The 27,620-nt window shown below is 40.1% G+C and overlaps 1 protein-coding gene across 1 annotated transcript in view; it reads left to right on the top strand.

Moving 5' to 3' along the window:
* Positions 1-27,620, top strand: part of CSMD1 (CUB and Sushi multiple domains 1) — a 2,896,277-nt gene that overhangs the window by 1,608,034 nt on the left and 1,260,623 nt on the right. The window contains exon 8 of the mRNA XM_030195161.1: positions 22,880-22,967. Within this exon, the coding sequence (XP_030051021.1) occupies positions 22,880-22,967 (88 nt within the window). The remainder of the gene's footprint in view (positions 1-22,879; positions 22,968-27,620) is intronic.

Genomic DNA, 27,620 nt, shown 5'->3' with positions numbered 1-27,620 from the left:
AGGAACACGAAAAAAGCTGTCCTATCTTTGCCCAGTTAGCTACCTAGGCATTTGCACTGAATATTGGACAGCACCTGGATAACTTCTTGGTAGTGGTCTGAGATCCTCTGGGTTTCTCCTCCCACTCAACCCCCAGCCACAGGGTATTTCCATTCAAACTCTCTCCTTCCTGACCCTACCTTGAAAACAGTTGGGGCCCCTATGCCAATCATCTTTCCTTACTTGTGAGGTGTACACAGTTACACTGTTTCTGGGGTGCTAGTGGGAATGTGACACTAACTAAAGCTTACAGAAAAATGTGACATCACCATGTTTTGGTATTAGACAATGCAATGTCTGAAAAATAATTGTGTTCCTTTTATCTATACACCCAAATTAATAATGGCCAAATAATAGAACCAGCTCCACACCCAAGGGTATTGTAAAAATATATTGTGGTTTTTATTTACAATAGTAGCAAGAACCTATGGGTTTGAATATGGCTGTGCAGTGGCAAGATTTCTATTGAACATTACTACCTTAAGAATTGGCTTGTCTGTGATTGGCTGTTCCTGTGACTATTTGGTATAAAAGATGGCAGCCATTTTGGACAATCTTTTAAGCTCTAGTTCAACCTCCTGAAGCAGTGGGTTCACAAAACAAGTGGCCCTTATCAGGATTTTGGACAACTGGAATTTGTTCATGTTCTGCAGAACTTGAAGAGGGTTCCTTTATGCACTGGAATAATAGCAATTTGAGGAGCTGATATTGGGAAAGATACCTCTTCAGTCATGCTAAGTACTTGTGGGACTTTATTTTGATAGACGTCATGAACTACCTGTGATGTATGTTGGAACTTTGGGGATTTCATGTGGATATTTTTGGTTTTTTGATGACCAAAACAGACTGTGTGGATTTTGGCTATTTTTCTCCATTTTTTTAGTTAACAACTTTTTTTCTCCATTTCTGGGGTTTTTTGATGCTCTCTTTTTTTCTGGAGATAGATAATTTAGTGGGGTCAATGATAATATCTGGGAAACCCTTTGGGGATAGACTGACTGACATGTTTGGTCAGACCATTTCTCTTTGAGTTTTGAAGCCTTGTTTGTTTAAATTGTTAGATTTTTCATACCTTCCCACAGTCTGGGTCAGTCATCCTGTCAGCAAACTACATGTTTCATGCTTTTTTTTTGTGATCTACAGAAGTATATCCTATCTGTGTTAGCAGAAGAGTGGCTAGAAAGGCAAATTATTTCATATTATGCACACCTGTCCAGACCTATAAGACTTTGAGGGTTGTGTTCAAGGATATGTGCAACAAACTACTTTTATGAGTGTTTGGAAAGACCTGAGACCATTTTTTTCCATGCCAGAGCATGGTTTGAATAAGCATCAGCATTGGGCTATATGAATGTTTATTTTCACTGGGTGAAAAGTGATCTTAAGATCCTGGAGGTCAATTCCTTTCCCTCCTCAGTATGGGAGTGGTTTGAGGAGCTGAGAAACATCTTAGAAATAGAGTTCCTGGCATACAAAATTATGCAAAATTAGAGCTTGGGATGATAAGATCCTAGGGTGATTGAGCCTGATCAGTGAATTCCAATGAAGAGCGGTGCCCAATGCTTTGTTGTGATGACTGGGTTGATCGACATCTTCTATGTATATTGCTATTCTTGGGGTTTAAAGGGGGGGCGGGGGGGTTGAGACATTTAAAAATATCATTGTGACAACCAAAAATTAAACTAGGAAGAGAACCCAAAGATATAAATCAAACAGAAAGAAAGAGTACATCCCCATCAAATCAGGAAACCTCCTTGGTGAATTCCCTTTTATAGTTCTCTTAAAAAGTTATAAATATATTTTTTTAATGTTGCCTGTGCAGGAAAGGGCGGTGAGGTAATGGATTGTTATCCTCTGAGTGAATCCAGTTTTTAATTAATCGATTGGTCCTCTGGCTGTAGAAGTGTGTTGGTTTGCCCTGGGGAGAGGGGGGCATTTCATTTTATTTCAATGATTTTTCCTACCCTGAAGTTACCTGTTAACAGATTCAACACCACTATTTATCTGGATATACATGGAGATTGCTGACTGCTGTCAGATGTAGGTACAGCAGCAATATCCAGTTGCTATACATACTGCCAAGCAACTAAATTTAGGAAAGCTTTTATTCTGTCCTACACTGCTTAACTATATGGATGCTGGTTCACAATTGCCATAATACAGGTACTAGGTGACGCGTTTCACTATCCAGATAGTGTGGGAATGTTTAAAAGGAATTGGCCATAATGCTATCCAGATGGTGCTGCTGAAAATTCACTGATAGGGTAAGTTTACATTTAGCAGCAGCAGATAGAATATTGATTCATAAGAAAATAATTCTGTTGACACATTGGAAGCAAAGGTGTTGTAAAATCAAGCCTCTTGTTATACAACACTGAGAACCACTTGAAGATTTGTACAGGCTGAATGCATTGTGTTTGTTGTTTTTAATGCTCAAATGTAAAAAAAAAAAAGTACTATATGCCATCATACACTTCTACATCAGTGTGAACTTTGGAAAGACAATCCGAATTTCAATAAAAGTTGCTTTATATTCAACCCCTTCCTCTTTCACACAAGGGGACATTGTCTGAGAGGCAGTTATAATAGCCCCTCAGGCAATTTCTTCCCAAAAGGCAAAGGGGCAATCTAGCTTTTATTAGTATTCAGATTGTCTTTCCAAGGTTCACATAATGCAGCAGTGCTTTCAAGGTATAGCAGTGCCTGGCAGCCAGTGAAAGATTTACAGCAGACTATTTTATGACACATAAGACTGAAAACAACACAACGTTATGCTGGTTTGAAAGGTTTTGTTAATATTGATTTGTGTCAGAATATGATGTTTCAAGATTTTGTCTTTTCCTATACTGCAATTAGTGTTGAAATATATTGCTGCACTTTTATGGAAATGCTTCATATGAATTATCCTAAGGTTATGGAATCCTATACTGTTGAAAGCTGCATGCTTAGTATTTATTGTCAAGAGTATCATAGAACCTTTCTGATATGAATTAATTTCTAGAGGTTTTTCTTTTCTTGCAAAGCTATAGCTTTCAGCGCAATTAATGGCCTTTGATGCTGTTAGAAGTAGGAAGTCAAGGTCTATAGCTCTTATCTCTTGTTAGTATGTAGCTCATTTATCTCCCTGCTTTCTCCAAGCTACATTCTCCCACTGAAAATCCTATCACCACTTCAGACGATGAGCTATATTTTATATCTAATCTCCCATCGCTTCTCTATCATAATGGCATCTCAGGTCATGTATTATCAACTCAGACCTTCCTGATTCATTTTAGGGAACAGCAACAATCCACTGAAAACATTTTCTTTAGACAGACGATAGTATTACATAATCTTTAAAGCGCTTCCATAACACTTTCAAATCAATATAAGTGAGTTAGATATTAAAAATTGTGATAGCCTTATTTCAGATTCTAAAATATAACAGAGGGAGATAAACTAATTGATATAATCCTGAAACTGGGTTGCACAATTTGGACTAAATTCTATATATTATGTCCAAAAAATTGGCGCTGAAATTAAATACACCTAAGTGTATTCTACAAGGTACACCTTAATTAAGGCATACTTTATATTATAAGCTTAAATTTCCATGTGGATTATAGAATAAGCTGAGCGCCTATCCATGAGACTAAATTTAGTCATGGGCAGTTATGCAAAAATTAGGCATGGTCTGGGTGTATTCTATAACATGCATAGATTTGAGAAACACCCATGACATGCCCATTCCACACCCATGGCCACACCCCCTTTTCAACTATGTGACTTAATTTACACATATCATGTTACAGAATACGCCTAGAAGTTCTGCATGTAAATTCTAATTAATGCCAATTAGTCAATTGCTTGTTAATTGGCAATTATCATTGCTGATTGGCTTGTTAACTAAGTTGCACACACAAATACAGAATATGACTGTATTTGTGTGCACAACTTATGTCACACCATATAGAATCTAGAGGTTTATCCTTAAGTGCTGCTGAAGGAAAACACCATCCAAACATTAAACATAAAAAGGACAATTCTATAATCTGGACACCTGTATTTATAGGGTCAGCAGACACAAATGTTTAGAATACTAACACACGCCCACATAAGTGCTATCAGGATGTCTGAGTGCTGTTCTGCAAATATCTGCTTATGTGACACAATGTATATTTGCAAGGGGGAGGAGCGTAGGCAGAAAATAGGTGGGGCTCCCACCTATGCGACTAACTTACAGAATATCATAAGTTACCCAAGTAAGGGTGGTAGATACGTGGAATGCCCTCCCGTGGGAAGTGGTGGAGATGAAAACGGTAATGGAATTCAAATATGTGTTGGATAAATACAAAGGAATCCTGTTTAGAAGGAATGGATCTATGGAATCTTAGCGGAGATTTGGTGGCAGAGAAGGGTGACAAAAATGATAAAGGGGATGGGATGACTTCCCTATGAGGAAAGGCTAAAGCGGCTAGGGCTCTTCAGCTTGGAGAAAAGGGGGCTGAGGGGAGATATGATAGAGGTCTATAAAATAATGAGTGGAGTTGAACGGGTAGATGTGAAGCATCTGTTCACACTTTCAAAAATACTAGGACTAGGGGGCATGCGATGAAGCTACAATGTAGTAAATTTAAAGTGAATCAGAGAAAATTTTTCTTCACTCAACATGTAATTAAATTCTGGAATTCGTTGCCAGAGAATGTGGTAAAGGTGGTTAGCTTAGCGGAGTTTAAAAAAGGTTTGGACGGCTTCCAAAAAGGAAATGTCCATAGATCGTTATTAAATGGACTTGGGGAAAATCCACTATTTCTGGCATAAGCAGTATAAAATGTGTTGTACTTTTTGGGATCTTGCCAGGTATTTGTGATCTGGATTGGCCACTGTTGGAAACAGGATGCTGGGCTTGATGGACCTTTGGTCTTTCCCAGTATGGCAATACTTGCGTACTTATGTACTTATGGCAAAGCCGTAACTGGAAAGCAAAACTGTTGCTGGTCAGACTTCTACAGTCTGTGCCATGATTGTAACTGAATAGGTATGGATAGGCTGGAATGTAAATTTTAAGGGGCTTCAGACCTTTTAGTACAGGAACAGTGCTAGATAGACTTTTTACAGTTTGTGCCCTGAGAAAGGCAGGGACAAATCAAACTCGGGTATACATATAAAGTATTACATACCATGTAAAATGAGTTTATCTTGTTGGACAGACTGGATGGACCATTCAGGTCTTTATCTGCCGTAATTTACTATGTTACTATGTTATTATGATCATATTTCTCTGCTATAAAAAATAACTTACTGCTGTGGTCTTTTGAAAAGAATGGGGAGTCTTCCTCAAGGAGCTGAGTGCGGGAGTCCTTCTTCCAGAGGGAAAGAGCCCAGGGGTGACTTATGAAGGTGGAGGGGTGATAAAGGGAGCAAGAGGGGTTTCCTGTGCTATTAGCAAACATTGGTCCTTTTTAGAATGTCCTCTTAGAGCATCAGGATGAACGATAAAAACCCTGTGTTCTAGACAGGAAAAATGGTGCCTGTTCCAAACTGGTGTTATTTTTCCTTGAATAACACAACTTGTGAAATTCAGGACAAGCTGAAATATTCAATTTGGATTACAAAAATCCATGTGGCTCTTACCCAGAGAGATTTGGTGGAGAGGTTTATTGCCTTGCATAACCCAGCCATGGGGGTGTATAATTTGGGGAAAAGAGCATTGTGGGGTACACTAAGGGTGTTATGATTGATGAGTAGATATCACATGGGGAGGAGGCTGAAAGAGATTAAAATGTTGCCATCTTAGGCACAGGGACTTTGCTTCCCAACCCCCCTTCAAGACCCTTGAGGAGAGAGAGTATCCTGTCTGGCACAGTAACCAGGGGCTGATGTATGATAGGAGTCCCTATTGTAAAATTAGAGACTGAGTGAAGAACTCTGGGAGTGGGAAAGAGGGAATCCCCCCACCCTCCGAGAGCAGAACAGGGGAAGACCTGTTCTGGGTTAGAGGTGGATGAGTGGAACTCTACCTCTGAGCGAAGAAAGGATGGACAGGGAGGTATGGTCCTGAGGTGGTTCGATGGCTGGTGAAAAAGCCCAATGGATCTATTGCCTGGCAAATGAGCAGATGCTACAGCCCTGGATTGTCCTGCCAGATGGGATGGGTATAGAAGAGTAAAGGACTGGCTGGGCATTGTAAATAATAGATAAATGAGGATTTTGTTGGCACATCAACTCTGTGAGTTGGGTCCTGGTGACTAAACCACGCTATAGGTACACTAGTGTTTTTAGTACATGCTAAAAATTAGCACACACTAATGCTAGAGACGCCCATAGGAATATATAGATGTCTCTAGCATTTAGCATGTACTAATTTTAGCACATGTTAAAAACGCTATCGAATCTTAGTAAAAAGGACCCTTTATGTTTTGTATGCCCTGGTCCGGGTGCCTGACCTGAGGGGCTTAACTGGCATCCAGGATTGTCTGGAGGGGACCAGGGTTACATGAAGGATAGCTCCAGAGCCACGCCCTGCTTCTCAATGAACTAAAGCATAATCGAACATGGAAAAAATATATATTAGAAAAATATGATTCCAAAGTGAAAGTAATATGTTAAAGAACACAATTGAGAGGTTGCTATGAGAAATCTGGCTAGTACTGTGCTTTAATATATTTCTACTGACAATCTTTTGAAAAGACAACTGTAAGAGATCTCATCAGTAATGTATCAATATGAAAGAACAGAGAATACAGAGTGAAAGATAAAGCTACAGATGAAACCACTGTAGCCCAACAAAGAGCTGTGTTTTTTCAACAGATGCAATCACACAAATCTTATTAAGTATGGGAAGATTTATACACTTATCTCCTTTATACTGTAAAATGAAGACTGGAAAGGATTCAACCAACCTAAATAATTTTTCAAAGTTAGAAAAAAAACTGTCTACAACAACAACATTCACCAAGGATAATCTTGGTTTCATATGTTGTCAGACAGTTCCAATGCACTTTATATCCCACCCAAGATGTACACTAACTCAGAAGTATGATTTTGACACTAAAGTAGGCAAAAAAATACCCCTTAGACACAGACATTAGATATTATCTTTGTCTTTAAAGTATATTAAAAACTTTTCCAAGATCTTATCTTGAAAGTCTAACATTCAAGTTATTTTATTTCCAGATACCAAACATGGGGTCCTTTTACTAAGCTGCGAAAAGCACTAAAGCCAGCTTACACAGGTTAAAAAGCACTATAGAGGGGCACGCTCAGGCATCCTGCAGTAATTTTGGAATTTGCATGCACTTCCCACAGAATTTATTTTGTTAACACTGGGGGCATAAGTGGGGACGGAGAGTAGGCATGATCTGCAGTCATCGTTAGTGCAAATACATCGCTGTGCTAACTAATTAGCGCAGGATTAGCATATGAGCCCTTACCGCCTAGAAATAGATGTTAGTAAGTGGCCATGCACTAATGGCCATGCGCTAATGGGGAAATTAGCATTAATAGGAATAATGGAAAATGGGGTCATTTTACCGCCACACTAAAAGTGTCCTCAGCACATGGAAAAAACCCATGCTAGGGATAGTGCTGGCCACTTTTTAGCGCTGCTTAGTAAAAGGGCCCTTTTGATGTTTCATTCTCCAAATGTGCTATAGATCAGCTGAAAGCTTTACCATATAATATGCATAGGTAAATTTATATCAGATTTCCTAATTTATGCTGTAAAGTTAAACCAAATTACCACATAAAATGTGAATGTATACATTTACACCTGCATAAGTTTTCAGTTTATTTTATGCAATTCAAGTATATCCTTCAAAAAAGATTCCAATTATCAGATGATTATACTCTGATACACCGATGAGCCAAACCAAAATGTATCTTTGCAGAACACCAAATGTTCAAAGCAAAGATATTTAACTCATCAGTTTATCAGAGTCTAATGATCTGATGCTTGGAATATTTTTCTCCAATATATATGTTTTCCTTCATGTTTTTGAAGACCCCTGAGGAAGGCTCTTGTGCCAAAACATGGCCTGTGTAGGGTCAGGATTCTTTACATATTTGATGGGTCAAGACTGAATGCACTTTGGAAGATTGTTGAAGAATAAAGGATTTTGAAACTTTGGACCTTTGCTCTTTAGACTGATTTCCTGGAACACAACTCTTCCACCGTTTTTATTTTTTTATTTTTGTGGGCGTTTGCTGTTCCTCCTGTTTGTACCAGGATTTAGACTAGGTTTTAGTTGTGTAAGTCCTCACACCCAAAGCTACAGTGCCCTTTATAGAATAGCAGTGAGCACTGATTTTTCCATGCACCTTTTTTTCGGCACCATTTACTACATCCTGCCCTTAATGTGGAGAACTGTAGAATGTTGTGCAGAAGGAAAAGTAACCTCAACTTCAATTACAAAATACTGAGTGTCAAATTTAAATGCCATCACCCAAAAGAAAAATCTGGTTGTCATGCGGATAGCACATTAAAATGCTCAACCAAGTTTGCTATATCTGTCAGAAAAGCAAAATTAACATTAAGGAGTATATGAAATTGACTGGAGAACAAACCTGAGAATATCTTTTTGATGCTATGTAGGTCCATGATGCCCTTACAGTTTAAGTATTTTATGTTCTTGTGTCTCTGGAACAAGTAAAGATTTAGAAGGATGACAATAACACAAGGAATGGAACACTTCTCACAGGAAGAAGAACTAAATAGTTTAGTGCTTTTCAGTTTGGAAAAGAGGCAATTAACAGGGGATATAATAACATAGTAACATAGTAAATGATGGCAGATAAAGACCTGAATGGTCCATCCAGTCTGCCCAAGAAGATAAACTCATTTTACATGGTATGTGATACTTTATATGTATACCCGAGTTTGATTTCTCCTTGCCTTTCTCAGACCGTAGAAGTCTGCTCAGCACTGTTCTTGTACTAAAACTTCTGAAGCTAATGTCGAAACACCTTAAAATTTACATTCCAGCCCATCCATATCTATTCAGTTAAGATCAGGGCGCAGACTGTAGAAGTCTGCCCAGCAACGGTTTTGCTTTCCAATTACCGGTGTTGCCACCCAATCTCCGCTAAGATTCCATAGATCCATTCCTTCTAAACAGGATTCCTTTGTGTTTATCCCACACATGTTTGAGTTCCATTACCGATTTCATCTCCACCACCTCCAGTGAGAGGGCATTAGAGGCATCTACCACCTTTCCATGAAAAATACTTCCTGGCATTACTCCTGAGTCTGCCCCCCTTCAACTTCAATTCATGTCCTCTAGTTCTACCACCTTCCCGTCTCTGGAAAAGATTTGTTTGCAGATTAATACCTTTCAAATATTTGAATATCTGTATCACGTGACTCCTGTTTCTCCTTTCCTCCAAGGTATACATGTTCAGGTCGGCAAGTCTCTCCTTGTACGGTTTGCAATGCAAATCCCATACCATTTTTGTAGCTTTTCTTTGCATAGTTTCCAGTCTTTTTACATCTTTAGCAAGATACAGCCTCCTAAACTGAACACAATACTCCAAGTGAGGCCTCACCAATGTCTTCTAAAGCCACATTGACACCTCTTCTGCTGGTTATACCCCTCTCTATGCAGCCTAGCATCCTAATGGCCACGGCCATAACCTCGTCACATTGTTTCTTCACCTTCATATCCTCTGACACCAACACCCCAAGGCCTCTCTCCTGAGTTGAGCTTACTAATCTCTCCCCTCCTATTCAGTATCTCTCGTTTGGGTTTCTACACCTCAAATGCATCACTTTGCACTTCTTGGCATTAAATTTTAACTTGATTCAATTTGGAGGAGTACGCAGAAGCCTCTCAGCCACGATTAAGCATTAATGTGAATGGAAGGAACATGGCAGTACATTGAGAATTAATAATTGGACACAAGGATGGTGATCATTTTGAGGACAAGATAGCCTTGGAAGCACTGAGGGGCGGAGCCTTAAACATAAGTGATATACATAGGACAACATAAGAGATAAGTGACAACTTTATAATATATTTGGATTAAAGATTCGCAGGCCACAACACAGTGCATAGCGGATAATATACCACACCAGGAAGACTACCTTGTGTACAAGTACAAAAGACTCACAAATTGGGGACTTAACAAATTGCACGTGTCCAAACTATGTAACCAATAGGTGACACCATGTATAAGATCAAAGTATTTAATGTATGTGCCCATTTGGAAATTAAGTAATATGAGAGTTGAATAATGCTGTTAATGTGGAGTGTGAGTGAGCTGAACATAAGCCTCAGGGAAAATATATATGTGTACTTGTAAGTTGTAATAATAAAATGTGTATGAGAAATTTATATAAAAATGTTTTAACTGGAGTACTTTATGGTAATTTTAACTGCCAAACCCTCGACCATTCTTCTAACTTTTGGAGATACCTTTCCTCGCTTTCTACTCCCTCCAGGGTATCCACTTTATTGGCTATGTTCGTGTCATCTGCAAAAATGCAAACCTTTCCTTCCAACCCTTCAGCAATTTCTCTCACAAATGTATTAAACAAAATGGGCCCCAGCACCAACCACTGAGGAACCCCACTGCTCACCATCCTTTCCTCTGAGCGGATTCCATTTGCCACCACCCTCTGCCACCTGTTGGTCAACCAGTTTTCTATCCAGTTCACCACTTTCGGTCCTAAGTTCAGCCCTTTCAGCTTATTCACAAGTCTTTTGTGGGTGACCATATCAAAGGCTTTGATGAAATCCAAGTAGATTATATCTAGAACACGGCCTCCATCCATTTCTTTTGTCACCCAGTCAAAGAAGTCAATGAGATTTGTTTGGCAGGATTTTCCTTTGGTAAAGCCATTTGCCTCGGGTCCTGTAACCCGTTGGCTTCTAGAAAGTTAACTATCCTTTCTTTCAGCAGCGACTCCATTATTTTTCCTACCACCAACGTGAGACTTACTAGTCTGTAGTTTCCCACTTCTTCCCTGTCTCCACTTTTGTGAAGAGGGACCACATCCGCTCATCTCCAATCTCGCAGAACCTCTCCTGTCTCTAAATATTTATTAAATAAATCTTTAAGAGGTCCCTCCATGACCTCCCTGAGCTCTCTCAGTATCCTGTGATGTATCCCATCTGGCCCATTAGTTTTGTCCACTTTCAAAGTCTCAAACTGTTTACAAACTTTCTTCCATAAACGGTGCAGTATCCATTCCATTCCCAGATATTCCTTCGGTAGCCAACCGCGGTCCTTCACCAGGATTTTCCTCCATGAACACCAAAGAGAAGTAATTGTTTAGCACATTTGCTTTATCCTCCTTACTTTCCACATAACCATTCTCATTATTTTTCAGTCTCACAATTCCATTTCTATCTTTTCTCCTTTCTCCAATATATCTGAAAATGGTTGTCACCTCTCTTAACGTCTTTACAGCCATTTTTCTTACGCTCGCGCTTTTGCTAGCCATATTTCCCTCTTCGCTACTCTGAGTTTAATCTGATAATCTTTTCTGTGATCCTTTTGTTGCATTCTTTTGCATTTCTTGAAGTAGAGGAGTGTGGTAGCCGTGTTAGTCCACTCTTAAGGTTATCAATAGAAATCAAACAAAATAAAACATGGAAAAGAAAATAAGATGATACCTTTTTTATTGGACATAACTTAATACATTTCTTGATTAGCTTTCGAAGGTTGCCCTTCTTCGTCAGATCGGAAATAAGCAAATGTGCTAGCTGACAGTGTATATAAGTGAAAACATTCAAGCATTACTATGACAGTCTGACAGGGTGAGAAGGATGGGGGTGGGTAGGAGGTATGCATGGGGACATCAAAGCATATCATTGATATTCTAACAGGATGGGTGTGGATAGGTGAGGGGTGGGGTGATCAACAGAGAATACAGCTTTATGGTTTATAATGGGCTAGGAACCCCAGATCCTTGTTAAGTCCTTTCTGTTGGGTGCTAAAATATTCAATCATTCTGACTTCAAAGGTCTTAAGTACTTGTATGGTTTTAAAGTTACCTTTCAGGATTCTCACTGTGAAGTCACTGGTACAGTGTCCTGGTCCTGTAAAATGCTGACCAACAGGGGTGAACAAAGCCTCTTTTGCTCTTATTTTTTCAGCTACTTGTTTGGAGAACCATATAGGCTTCATGTTTCTCTTGTTTTTGTTTACTTTTGTTGCAGATCAGTCACCATATTTATAGCAGCCTTCAGCTTTTCCACTTCTCCTATGACTTCCAACTCCAACAGCTCCTTCTTCAGGTATCCCCCCATTTTATCAAAATCAGTGCATCTGAAATCCACTCTGCCTTTGCCCTTATATCAAATCATATCTTGTGATGATCACTATTACATAGGTGGGCACCCACCTGGATATTGGAAACACTTCCTCCATTCATGAGTACTAGATCCAGCATCAACCCTTCCCTCATGGGTTCCATCACCATTTCTCTGAGCAAGGCACTTTGACAGGCATCCACAATCTCCCTACTTCTTTCCGATTCCTCATACGGGATGTTCCAATCCACATCAGACAAATTGAAATCTCCCAACAGTAGCATCTCCCCTTTCTTACCAATCTTTTGAATATCCTCTATCAGATCCTTGTCTAGCTTCTCCGTTTGTACCAGAGGTCTGTGGTAACCTCCGTGTGGATACAGGTTCCATCTTCTCTTTCCAGGATGATCCATAAAGCTTCTTCCTTTCTCCAGGTCCCCCGCATTTCATCTGCTCTGATATTGTCTCTCACATATAGCACCATACCTCCATCCCTTCGGACCTCTGTATCCTTCCTAAAAAGATTATAGACTGGTATAGTTATAGTCATATCCCATTCATGGGAATCATTGAACCATGTCTTTGTAATAGCAACAATATCCAAGTTTTCTTCAAACATTAGGGCTTGAAAGTCTTGAACCTTTTTACCTAGACTATGAGCATTTGTGTTCATTGCTTTCCATCTGCATAGTGATTTTAGGCGTTTTTCTATATTTAGATGACCTTTCCCTCTGCCATCAAGTTTATTCTGGGGGTGAGTTTCTGAATTCCCTTATTTCCTTTTTTCACCCCACCCTCTAGTTTAAATGTCTAGAAACATACTGTCTGAATTTCTCCCCAAGGATTCTTTCTCCCATCACAGAAAGATGTAGCCCATCATTACAGTACAGTACAGCCTGTTATTTTTCCATGTATTACTCCATGCTCCTATGTAACTAAATCCTTCTTCTTTACACCAAGACTGAAGCCACTTATTGAACTCCACTGTTTTGCATATTCTTTCCTCTCCCCCCACATAGGAATTACTTCAGAAACAGCCACAGTCCGAACCAAAGATTTCAGTCCCTTCCCAAGCTTCTGGAACACTCTCTATGCTGTAAACTTGCTATTGTTGGCCAGGTCATTTGTCCCCAGGTGAATTACAGCATCAGTATTTGAAGCCTTGCTCTCTTCTTGGATCACTTTCCGTATTTGGTCAGTACATCTGGTATCTGAAGACCCTGGAAGGCATGTCACGAGGTTGGACCCTTGAACTGTGTTCCTAAGTTATTTTACTCCTTTGTTGTTCCATTTGCATTGGTTACCACTGGAGGCAAGATTTCAATTTAAGGTATCAGCTTTGACCTAACAAGCATTGTATGGATTGACTCCTGCCAGGTGTTCATCTTGTTTTTCTAAATGATTTTATTTCTAGATCTAACAGAAATACATTTTTACTAAAATTTCCCTCATTTCGTCATGTAAAGGCAAAGAGGATTTTTCTCTTTCTTCTTTTCTTTTAGTTTAGGAAAGCTCTTAAGACATTTCTTTTTAAGAAATTTTACTAATTTGATGTAGTGATGTATTTTTGGAAAATTATTGTATAATTTGGTTTAAAATCATAGGCGTAGTTTGACTGTTTCATTTGGGGGGGCAAAAAATGGGCGGAGCATATTAGCATATCATTTGCATATATACATATGCAAATGAATATGCTAATATGGAGGAAGGAAATGAAATTTACAGGCAAAATATCACAGATGCACATTTCAAAAAGCTGACATTTCAATTAATAAATTATGAATAAAATAAACTTTTATTTACCTTTGTTGTCTGATCATGTAGTTTTTCTATTCGCTTTGATCCCAGTGTCTTCTGTTTTATGCAGTGTCTTCTTTCCAGTAGGCTTCCCTCTGCTCCCCACCCTCCCAGTCCCATCCATCTCTTGCTCCTTCCCTCTGCTCCCCACCCCTCCCAGTCCCATCCATCTTCTGTTCCTTCCCTCTGCTCACCATCCCTCCGTCCCATCCATCTCTTGCTCCTTCCCTCTGCTGTGCCTGACCTCTCCAAATCCCATCCATCTCCTGGTCCATCCCTCTGCTCCCCACCCCTCGCAGTCCCATCCATCTCTTGCTCCTTCCCTCTGCTCCCCACCCCTCCCAGTCCCAACCATCTCTTGCTCCTTCCCGCTGCTCCCCACCCCTCCCAGTCCCATCCATCTCCTGCTCCTTCCCACTGCTTCCCACCCTCCCAGTCCCATCCATCTCCTGCTCCTTCCCACTGCTTCCCACCCCTCCCAGTCCCAACCATCTCTTGCTCCTTCCCGCTGCTCCCCACCCCTCCCAGTCCCATCCATCTCCTGCTCCTTCCCACTGCTTCCCACCCTCCCAGTCCCATCCATCTCTTGCTCCTTCCCTCTGCTCCCCACCCCTCCCAGTACTATCCATCTTCCCTCTGCTCCCCACCCCCCCCCCCCCCGCGAGGTCCAAGATGGGACTCCGTTTACCCCCTCTCTTCCTCCCTCCCTCCGGCGCAGGCAGCAGTCTTTTCCAGCGTTCCTGGCAGCTGTAGCGATATACACGCTGCCTTCGGTCTGCCCCGGAAGCCTTCTCTTCAAGTTCCTGTTCCCACCTATGCGGGAACAGGAACTTGAAGAGAAGGCTTTGGGGCAGAGCCAAAGGCAGCGTGTACAACGCTACCACTGCCAGGAACGCTGGAAAAGACTGCTGCCTGCGCCGGAGGGAGGGAGGAAGAGAGAGGAGTAGACGGAGACGCTCCTCTCCGTCCGCTTGGCTTCCCTGCCCTCTCTGTCTGCGTCCCGCCCGAAAGGAAATGACGTCAGAGGAAGGCGGGACGCAGATAGAGAGGGCAGGGAAGCCAATCGGACGGAGAGGAGCGCGTGTCTGCATGTGTTTTTTTTTTTTTTTAACTTTTTTTTTTTTAACTAATGGCGCGGCAGCGCCTCGCGTCGTTTGGGGGGGCACTGCCCCCCCTCGCCCCCCCCAGTCTACGCCTATGTTTAAAATATTGTAATTCCTGATGTTTGTTCAGCTTTTGTCTGTTGTTACCCGCTGTGAACCTTTGGTATTTTGTGGTTTATATGAGTGTAGTAATAATAATATCACCTGTAGGCCTCCTGGTGGCTAGGGGTGGGAAGGAGTGACCTCCAGTTGGTCCTGCCCTTTCTGGCTCTGGTTTCAAAATGGTGCCTCTTAACCCCTAGCAGCAATCTTGCAGTACTTCTGCTAGATGTCAAACTACCATATAAGGACAAAATACTTTATATGGCAGCTTGACCCCCAGCGGTAATGTGCAGGTTACATATGTACATTTGCAACATCTTCAAAGCAGTTGAAGATGTCTGCATGCAAATTTGTGCACTATGGACCAAATTCTACAAATGTCGCTGAAAGATCGGCGCTGAAAAAAATAGAACTTAGACCTATTCTATAAATGCCTCTCAAAGTTAGATGCCATTTATATAATAACGCTTTGCACCAGTATCTGCGACTACATTTATGGCGCATTAATATCGGTGCAGAAATCAAAGCGTATTCTATAACAATGCACATAACTTAATTGGTTATACAGATAATCAGCACTGTTAACTGGAAGTTAATCAATTATCAGCATTGATTGGCACTAATTAAGATTTATGCACACAGCTCGCTAAGCGTATTCTGTAGCATGGTGCACCTAAATTCTAAGTTACATATTTGAAAAGGGAGTTTGGCCATGGGCAGGGCATGGACATTTCTAAAATCTATGCATGTTGTTATAGAATACAACCACTCTGTGCCTAATTTAGACATCAGGATTTATGCAAAGTAAAATATGGCATAAATGGCTGTGACTGCATTTTGGTCATGTAAACAGGTGCTCGGCATTATTCTATATACCACATGGAAATTTAATCCTATTCTATAAAATGTAGGTGTACTTTAGAGAATACACCTAGGCATATTTTTTCCGTATGGAATTTTCAGGCACTATATACAGAATCTAGCCCTTAGCTTGTAACTGTGAGGGGTAGACATGTTGATAGAGCAAGAGTATTGCCAAGTGATACACGCAACTTATGCAATACTATCAGTTGCACGCATTGTATGGTGCACTTACATGCACTAATTTACACCAGCCATTAACTGCCATAAGAGGGCACACCTACATTTTGTTGTGCAAATGTGACTTTGCACTAGTGTCCTATGATGGCGTAGATACACCTAAGTGCCATTATAGAACTGGCAATAAGCATGCCCTACTGTGGCACCTACATCTTGGAGCCAAGTTATATAATTTCCCCCTTATTTGTTCATCTGTGGTTCATACAGATTGGTGGATCAAAAAAATTGTCAGTCATCTGCCCTCTGACATATTCTGAAAAAAGTGGCTTTGGCTAGATCACCAAACAAAAGCATGGATTGAAAGATCTACACACATAGGACTCGATTCTATATATGGAATGTAAAAATTCCACACAGAAAAAAATGCCTAGGCTTATTCTCTAAAGCAGACCTAAATTTTATAGAATAGGCTTAAATTCCTGTGCAGTATAGAGAATATGCCGAGCACCTCTCCACATGACCAAATTTAGTAACGCCATTGACGCCACATGTCTAAATTAGGCACAGAGGGTGTATTCTATAACGCTCATGGATTTTAGAAACGCCCATGCTCTGCCCCATTTTCAACTATGCAACTTAGAATTTACGAGCATCACGTTACAGAGTACACTTAGCGAGTTTTGCATGTAAATCTTAATTAATGCCAATTAGTACTGGCAATTGCTTATTAACATCTGATTGGCAGCGCTGATTAGCTAGTTAATCAAGTTATGCACATCCTTATAGATTATGCTTCAATTTCCATCAGACATTGACGCAATATATAGAATCTGGCACATAGCTCATAAGCATGTCTTTGCTTTCTAAAATAGCACATAGAAGTTTTTACAATGGAAATTTTAGCCAGTGTTTACAAAGAAAAACAATTAAAATTCTGTTAAGTTGAAAGAGTAAAATGTCTAGGTGTGACACAGCAAGACTTCTTATTCAACTTAAAAGTGACATTATTTTAAATGTGCCAACCATTCTCCTACAGAAAGTAATCAGACTGTTTAGCTGTGGCAGTTCTTTATCTGCTCCATCCTTGGGCATAAGTAAATGTATGCAGATCTGAAAACTGCTTAAAAGATGATTAAAACACTTGTTTATTTGATTGAATAGGTGCATCTGGGCATATTTGCAGTTGAAGAACGATTAAAGCAAGTCAAGTAACCCAATATCAGGGGAGGAAATTTTAAGCAAGCTCTACATTTCTAATAGCTGTATCATGATGCATTACACAACCTGCAATAGTAGATTTGGGGACTACAAATAGCACACTAATGTGGGTTGTAAAGTTTTAAAAGATGACTGTCTAAAAAGAACTAGGCAACTTGGCAACTCTGGTTAAAGGGTGAATTTTTCAGTTACTTGGCTAGGTTAAAGATAGCTGGTATGGTCTTCTGGATATCCCACCACTGCGTTTATATTGATTAACTACTAGAGGACACTCTAGTAGCAGAGCTCCAGAGGAAAGTGAGCTCATAGGGAATATTACAATGGCTGAATGCTAAAAGGAGATCTAGAGCATATAGTGAAATTCTGAGAGAAAGTAAGGTCACAGAGACAAGAGTCTGTGAAATATAGTAGGAACTATGCCAAGGTAATACACAAATAGAGGTAGTTAAGCAGCTGTGCACAATAGAGGTTGCTGCTGGTGATCTCAAAAAGCTATGGGGTCCTTTTACTAAGGTGCGCTGAAAAATGACCTGTGGAAGTGTAGACCCGTGTTTTGGGCATGTGCAGAATCATTTTTCAGCACACCTGCAAAAAAATGCCTTTTTACATTTTTGCTGAAAATGGACATGCGGTAAAATGAAAATTGCCACATGTCCATTTTGGGTCTGAGACCTTACCACCAGCCATTGACCTAGTGGTAAAGTCTCACTCGGTAATCAGGCAATAATGACCTACACATGCCAAATGCCACTTGGCGCGCATAGCTGATGCGCGGCAGAAAATAAAAAATATTTTTCGGGCGCGTGTGGCAGACATGCGCCAAAAATGAAATTACCGCATGGGCTGCCATGCGGTAACTCCATTTTGGTGCGCATAGTGTGTGCAAAGATACTTATGCAGCGTAGTAAAAGGGACCCCTATTTATAGCACTTGATATACTGCAATTGATCCCTGAGGCAACAATGCAGTTTACAATTTCAATTACAGGTACTTTGCACCGTCCTAATGGGATCACAATCTAAGGGGTCCTTTTATTAAGTTGCGGGAAAAAGGGCCTTGCGATAGCAGCAGAGGAAAAGTGGCTGGAAATGGACATGCAGCCAAATAAAAACCAGCACATATCCATTTTGATAGATAGATAGATAGATAGATAGATAGATAGATAGATAGATAGATAGATAGATAGGTAGATGCCCATCTGTTTTTCCCTATATACATTGTTAGGACAAAATGGAGATATATTAGGCCATTCTGAGGAGAGCAGTTTTCAGACAATCAATTTCACCTGGGTAAATCATTATTTACTTATGAAACTTTTTATTCTGATAAAATTGAGATATGATCACGTGTCTCCCTTGCTGATGCACCTACACTGGGTACCTCTGAAAACCCACATTCTGTTTAAATTATGCTGTTTAGTTTTCAACGCTTTAAAGGTACATTCTCCCGAGACCCGGTCTTCCTATATGCAATTATTGAGCTGTTGTCATATTCATCAAAATGTAGACCATCTTCTCCTGTGTTTTCCTTCAGTTAATGGTCTAAGATTTAAGACCTTAAAAGAGAACTCATTTTTGTATTAATCTGTAATGCCCTGGAATTCCTTGCCACAGGAAATACGATCTAATCCTATTTATCTTCGGTATCGTAAAATGTTGAAATGCTACTTTTTTTGTAGAAAATATCTTCTTTTGCATATTTTAATTAAAACTGTTCTGACTACACTTATGCTATTGTGTATCATCCCGATTTGCTGAATTTATTCGGTTTTCTTATTAACTACTGCTACTCTGAGCCCTGATCTGGGGATATTACCCCTAATTCTATACAAGTCACAAAATATTATACACACAAATTTGGGCACATGTCTAATCTACACGTGCAATTTATTTGTACTAATTGGTATCAATTTTTACGCATGTAAATTTTGGTGTGTTATCCGTGCCTAAATTTTATGTTCATCCTGAAAAAGAGGGTGTGGTAATGGGAGGGTCATGGGCAGTTTGGGGTGGATTGTGGGCATGATTTTTGTTTATGCATACAATTATAGAATACAGAGATTCTATACATGAATGTAGGTGGTTTCAGTGGTGCAAATGGATGCACCTAACTTTGTGGCTCTTTTACACTCACTAAAAGGGAAGTACTACTGGAGTACCGCAGCAGCCCAGTGGTAGTTCACTCCCCCAGCATGCACCATTTCTGACTCTGAACAATTTTTGTAGCACCAGTGTGTACCCAGCGCTAATCGGGCAGTGTTGCATGCTGCCCGGTTATTGCTGGGTTAGCACGGGAGCCATTACCACCACCTCAATGGGTGCTGGTAAGTGCTCCCCACAAAATGGCCACGCGGCAAGTGTTTCACTTGCTGTATGGCTATTTCTTTAAGAAAAGGGAAACCTGCCTTTTACCTGCTGCTGTATAAGGTGGGGGGGCCTCAGCACGCATCAAAAACATGTGCTGATGCCAGCGTAGGCCCCCTTTGGCTGCAGTTTTGTAAATGGACCCCTTTATGTGGAACCCCCAAACTTAAGTAGTATTCTATAAACTGCATTTAACTTTATGCATGGCTTGTAGATTAGCAGGTTTTTGGGAGCCAATTTCTTTGGCACTATAAAAAGAATCTAGCCCATGCTGGGCTATGAAAACGTAACATAATATTTACCAGAGCTATTAATTTAAATATCCTTTCCTTCTTTCTTTCTGTCTATCTTTCTTTCTTTTTGACTAATACCCTGACCTCCGTTTTCTTTTCTTTTTTTTTCTTTTGATAATCATCCTCCATTAATGAAAACAGAAAGGGTGGATTGTCATAGGAAAACCAGTACACATTTCAGAAAACTGGATTATTTGCAATCAGTATTCAAGAGAAGAAAAGATATGAGCTAATGCAAAGTACATCTGGAAAGAAATTACTTACTAGGCAAATGAGAAAAACCTCTTGAAGCAGGGATTGCATTCATTGGCAATCAGCATAAAGAAGTTGACATTAATACACCATGTCTGATCTCTGAATAAAAAAAGGAATTTACTTTTCAGCATCATGTGCCCCTTAACTTCCACAATGAAATGTGTAAGGAATTGCTAAGATAGTAAACCTGACTTTTGACATTTCTTTCAGATTATGATCTCAAGACCTCAAGACCACTTTTTAAACTATTAGGATAAAGAGCAGTGAATTCATTTGAGAATTGAAGTAATATATACACACATATAGCAGTTCTGACATTTCATCTTTGTTGCTTACGAGATCAAGAGCTCTATTTACTATCTTGCAAGAAAGTTTTGTACTTAGCATGAATTAATAAGCAAAATGAACACATATTGACTGTAAATCCTCTATATTAACTATTGAGGGCATTCCAAACATTTATCCATTGGTTAATGCAGAAAAATTTTCTTTAGCATATGTTAAAGAGATGCCAAACAATGTGATAGAGTTAGTTACACATATTCAGGTTTTTTAATTGTTCTACTTTAAAAGCTAAAGTTCTGCGAGGGCTGTATTGTGTGTTAGACTCAGAAGTGGACAAAACTTTGACACTTCAGAATTACTTCAAATGTGAAGATATTTCTGTTTATGGTCAGAAGGTGCTACTGTTCACTAATGTGACTAAGATCATGCAAGCAAGGAGGAAGGCTTTTTTTTACTGTTTCTGTCAAAGATGGTGACTATTGGAGCCACCTCCTTTGCAAATGTATAATCTATTATCAGGGCCATAAGTATAGCTTTCTAGATCCACTCCAGTTACATTCAATTCTTGTGGATAAAGTTTCTTCTGTTTAAACAATTTTTGTCTACATCATTCTGATTACTATGGAATTTATAAGATTTGTGCAATGCATTTCATCTAATTAGTCAATTAAATTTTGCTTCTGGAAGTTTCTTCTTTTGTCTTGGTTTTTCTTTCCTAATTGTGGACTATAAAAGTGCAATGGACTTGAGTTACTATTTGTGATAATATTTTTTTTCTTTTCTACTGGTGAACATAGACTCACAAATAGAATCAAGAGAGAAAGAGACAGTTTTAAAAATGTTTGCAATTGCATGCAAGCTAATACATAGCAACTATGTCATTGCAAAGTGTAAGGTACATTCACCACTACCCATGCTTACTTCAGCATTCAGAATTTAGTACAGAAATTAGTGCATAATAACTACTAAATCACTGTAGGGTCCTTTTACTAAGGTATGCTAATGGATTTAGCATACATTTATTTATTTGTTACATTTGTATCCCATATTTTCCCACATATTTGCAGGCTCAATGTGGCTTACATAGCACCGTAATGGTGTTTGCCATCTCCGGTGAAGAAACAGATACAAAGTGATGTTGTGGTCGAATAGGGTATGTGTTGTATACACATTGGGGGAATCATAGATAGGAGGATTGTGCAATGTTCATTACAAGCTTTGGTTTTGTTGTGTAGCAGGGTTTAGGCCCTTAGGTAGGATCGGTGGGGTATGCCTTTTTGAACAAATTGGTTTTTAGTGATTTCTTGAAGTTTAGGTGGCCGTACGTTGTTTTCACGGCTTTTGGTAGCGCATTCCACAATTGTGTGCTTATGTAGGAGAAGCTGGATGCATAAGTTGATTTGTAATTGAGTCCTTTGCAGCTTGGGTAGTGGAGATTTAAATATGTTCATGTGCACTAAATGATAAAACACCCATTATATTCCATCTTAAGGTTGTGGTAAAAATGGCACTGGTGTGCAGGAAAAATCCACACAAGGACATGCTAAGGCCACTTTTTACCACAGTTTAGTATAAGAACTCTTAGTAACTAGTCATTTTCTGCAAATTAGGATTACTTCAGTAATGTATTACTCAAAACATGACCTCATTTATGGGTCCTTTTACCAAGGTGTATTAACAGATTTAGCGCATGGTAACAATTAGCATGCACTAATGATAAGATGCCCAAAGGAATAATGTGCATCTTATCATTTAAGGGTCCTTTTACAAAGGCACAGTAGCATTTTTAGCATACGCTAAAAATAAGTGTGCGCTAAATGCTACAGGTGCCCATATATTCCTATTGGTGTCCCTAGCATTTAGCTCATGCTAATCATTAGCGCAGATTACACTAATGCGCCTTTGTAAAAGACCTCCTTAATGCATGCTAATCTTTAGTGTTCACTAAATCCATAAGCATGTCTTAGTAAAAGAACCCTTATTTTCTTAAATGTATTTTGTCTTATATGAAATGCATTTTACATCCAATAAAGTACCACTAACAATCTCCTTCCAAAAATGAACGCCAAAAAGAAATAAAAGCATTCAGAAGTCATATGCTTGTAAAGCACTTCAGTACTGACGTGTTTTTATTTTTCCTCTATCTTCAGTGAGTCAAGGTGGTGTTTCTGTGGCATCAGACATGTGCCCTGATCCTGGGATTCCAGAAAATGGAAAGAGAATGGGTTTTGACTTCAGGTAAGCTATGCATTTTTGTTTTACAGAGAGATGAGAGAAATGGTAAAACAGAGAGGTATGAAATATGGGCCTGTGATCAGCCACAGTTGCAAAGAGCAGAGCTGGATTAAAGCATAGGCAAATTAGACATGTGCCTGTGGTTCAAAAGTTTAAGGAGCCCTCTCAGATGTACTTAGCAGTCAGGAGCCTAAGATTGCCAACTATTTGGATTTTTTTCAGCTTCTACATTTTTTTAAATTAGTGTCTGAAAGCAGGAAGGATGGTAAAGGTCTGCATATTTTAAAGAGTTTAGTCCTTTGAAGCTCTCCAGTGCTCTGCTGTCCCCTTTCCAGTGTAGAGACTATGGTAGAATCCAGACAATAGGAAAGCTGCTGTAGTCACAAGACGGAAGGGCTGAGCTGCAAGTGCTTGGAAGAGGAGGTGAGAGAAAGTGAGACTGCATGGGGTTTGGAGACAGTCAGGGAAGCCAGTGAGTGTCTTAGAGGTGGGGGGGGGGGGGGGGGTTGAAAAATGGTAGGAATATAAGAGGGGTTGGTGGGAAAGTGAAGGGTCTGCAGCGGGCTGATAGACTGGCAGAAAATGCAAGAACTTTATATGGTCCCCAGGACTTACCAAGGGGTCTTATTTCTAATTTAGTAGCCCAGAGCAGGAGCAGTCCACTCTGCCCCAACCCCAGTATTGTTCTGGGTTCAAAATGGCATTGATGGGAGAACAGACAACTGAGGTTAACTGGATCATTAAGTAGAAAATCTGACCTGAGTGAGTTGACCCATAATTACCATCATTCAACCAAGAATAACTGGCCAACCAGCATCAAATGATGTTGGTATCCAAGCCCTATGAAGCTCTGGATGAACTGAAGCTGTGCTGGGAATAGACAACTGAGGCTGACTGGAGCAGTGAGTGGAGTATATGACCTAAATTGTTGTGAATGGAGCCACGACTTATCATTTGTTCAAGAGCAACTGTGGCAACTAGCGATGAGTGAATTCATAAACCCGTGACCAAGCCCTATATAGCTCCAGGTGTACTGCAGTGTATAGCCACAAGGGCACACCCGAAAGGACACAGCCACAGGAGAATGTCCCTATGGAGCCCCTTCAAAACATCAGTAGAGCATTATAAGAGTATTAAGGTGGAGCAGCATTTTAGAAAGGATATCCAACTCAGAATATGGATGTCCAAGTTAGAATGTCTCAAATGGACATCCATCTCACATGCATTTTAGAACAGGCAGGTTTGAGAATGTCCATAATACCTGAAGCTGTCATAAAGCCTGCCCCCAGACACTGCAGCTTGGTAAAAGGACCTCAATGTGATTATAAAATAATTGCAAAACATCCAACAAAGGAAAACATCATTATCATTTACACATAAACAAAAAATAAAAATAATGTAGAAAGTAATGTGTTATGATTGAAGAAAAAATCTTTAATACCAGAGATGATACCTAGAACCAAAAAAAAGCTGCATTCTATTTAACCAGAATTCATAACCACAAAACTACATTTAGCCTTCTAAAGCATGGATTGCAACAACACCATTTATCCATACCATCAACCGGGTCTGTACCCCGCAAAAAAAATCTTCAAGATGTAACATCAAATAAAAAGGGGCATGTTATGGGCAGGGAAGTGGGCATTCTGAAATTTACAAATGTAGTTGTGGCTCAGTGTGCCTAAATCTATGTGCCAGGATTTACGCCATGTTTTTATTGGCATAAATGGATGTGTGTAGTTTTAGGTGCTGGGATATCAACTAAGCATATTCTATATACCACGTCTAATTCTAGGTGCTGCTTATAGAATACGCTTAGGCGGAAATGGTTTCTGCACAGTTTTTTTTTAGGCTCCATGTATAGAACCCCCCCTCCCCTTTGCAGTCATTTATCTGTCAGTGCACCCTAATTCCAATTATTTTAGAAAAATGTTTTAAGGAAGGAACATGTCATGGGTGGGGAATGGGCATGGAAGCATTATCTAGCTAGTGCATTCACATTAACATGAGCTAAATGAATAACACAAAGTTAACATGGGATCACTTACAGTGGGGGAAATAAGTATTTGATCCCTTGCTGATTTTGTAAGTTTGCCCACTGACAAAGACATGAGCAGCCCATAATTGAAGGGTAGGTTATTGGTAACAGTGAGAGATAGCACATCACAAATTAAATCCGGAAAATCACATTGTGGAAAGTATATGAATTTATTTGCATTCTGCAGAGGGAAATAAGTATTTAATCCCTCTGGCAAACAAGACCTAATACTTGGTGGCAAAACCCTTGTTGGCAAGCACAGCGGTCAGACGTCTTCTGTAGTTGATGATGAGGTTTGCACACATGTCAGGAGGAATTTTGGTCCACTCCTCTTTGCAGATCATCTCTAAATCATTAAGAGTTCTGGGCTGTCGCTTGGCAACTCGCAGCTTCAGCTCCCTCCATAAGTTTTCAATGGGATTAAGGTCTGGTGACTGGCTAGGCCACTCCATGACCCTAATGTGCTTCTTCCTGAGCCACTCCTTTGTTGCCTTGGCTGTATGTTTTGGGTCATTGTCGTGCTGGAAGACCCAGCCACGACCCATTTTTAAGGCCCTGGCGGAGGGAAGGAGGTTGTCACTCAGAATTGTACGGTACATGGCCCCATCCATTCTCCCATTGATGCGGTGAAGTAGTCCTGTGCCCTTAGCAGAGAAACACCCCCAAAACATAACATTTCCACCTCCATGCTTGACAGTGGGGACGGTGTTCTTTGGGTCATAGGCAGCATTTCTCTTCCTCCAAACACGGCGAGTTGAGTTCATGCCAAAGAGCTCAATTTTTGTCTCATCTGACCACAGCACCTTCTCCCAATCACTCTCGGCATCATCCAGGTGTTCACTGGCAAACTTCAGACGGGCCGTCACATGTGCCTTCCGGAGCAGGGGGACCTTGCGGGCACTGCAGGATTGCAATCCGTTATGTCGTAATGTGTTACCAATGGTTTTCGTGGTGACAGTGGTCCCAGCTGCCTTGAGATCATTGACAAGTTCCCCCCTTGTAGTTGTAGGCTGATTTCTAACCTTCCTTATGATCAAGGATACCCCACGAGGTGAGATTTTGCGTGGAGCCCCAGATCTTTGTCGATTGACAGTCATTTTGTACTTCTTCCATTTTCTTACTATGGCACCAACAGTTGTCTCCTTCTCGCCCAGCGTCTTACTGATGGTTTTGTAGCCCATTCCAGCCTTGTGCAGGTGTATGATCTTGTCCCTGACATCCTTAGACAGCTCCTTGCTCTTGGCCATTTTGTAGAGGTTAGAGTCTGACTGATTCACTGAGTCTGTGGACAGGTGTCTTTCATACAGGTGACCATTGCCGACAGCTGTCTGTCATGCAGGTAACGAGTTGATTTGGAGCATCTACCTGGTCTGTAGGGGCCAGATCTCTTACTGGTTGGTGGGGGATCAAATACTTATTTCCCTCTGCAGAATGCAAATAAATTCATATACTTTCCACAATGTGATTTTCCGGATTTAATTTGTGATGTGCTATCTCTCACTGTTACCAATAACCTACCCTTCAATTATGGGCTGCTCATGTCTTTGTCAGTGGGCAAACTTACAAAATCAGCAAGGGATCAAATACTTATTTCCCCCACTGTAGTACCTTCTAGTGAGGAGGCAGTAACTGCTCCTGCATTAAGTTTTTGCAGGTCCCATGGGCTGATGGAAATATTAATGTGGGACCTGCAAAAAATAAAAATAAAATCCATAAAATACTGGCACCTTTTAAATATGGGCTTAGTGCATGGGGAAGCCCTGTGTTGAAACACGCTATGGCCCAAATTCTATATATAGCACCCATAAAATCAGTGCCGAAAAAAAATAAAACGTGCTTAGGGTGATTCTATAAGGGGTATGTGCTTAGCTCATAACTGCGCCTAAGTGTAGGCATTTGGAGATAGGTCTGCTCTGAGCAAGCCTAAATGCAAACGCCTAAATTTAGGCATGTTTCTATATTTATGTGCGCAAATTTTGGAAACACCCTAAAAATGCTCCTAACCACACCCCCATATAGTTACGCACTGTAGAAGATAGGTGCAGATCTGATGTGAATGTAATGTCTCTTCTGGGTAATCTTAGACACATCCAAGAATACTCATATTTGATGACCCAAAAAACTTTGGGGTCTTTTTGCTAAAGCTTAGTGCACTAATAGAATTAGTGCATGATGAATGCTGCACGGCCTATTTTATATCTGTGAGCCACATGGCACTTAGCATACACTAATGTCCATTAGCATGCACTAAGCTTTAGTACTGCTTATAATAAAGTTTGAAAATATTTAGGGGTCCTTTTCCTATGGTACACTAACAGATTTAGTACATGCTAATGATTAGTGTGCGCTAAATGATGACACCCATAGGAATATAATGGGTACCTTCTCAATTAGCATGCACTAATTATTAGCATGTATTAAATCCATTAGCTCACCTTAGCAAAAGAATCCCTATATCTTTCTATATCTAAAGGAAACATAGCAATCAAAGTAAAAGAAAGTGCTGGAACAATTTCAATAGCAACATCAGACACATTCAACCTATCTACTGAGAAATTTGTTCTTACTAAATAATTATTATCACTACTCTTAAAAGAAAAAGGAATATATAAAAAGGA

This window comes from Microcaecilia unicolor, chromosome 3 (genome assembly GCF_901765095.1).
Source record: "Microcaecilia unicolor chromosome 3, aMicUni1.1, whole genome shotgun sequence".
NCBI classification, from domain to species: Eukaryota; Metazoa; Chordata; class Amphibia; order Gymnophiona; family Siphonopidae; genus Microcaecilia; species Microcaecilia unicolor.
The sequence above is the reverse complement of the archived record's forward strand: the minus strand, read 5'-3'. Positions and strand labels throughout refer to the sequence as shown.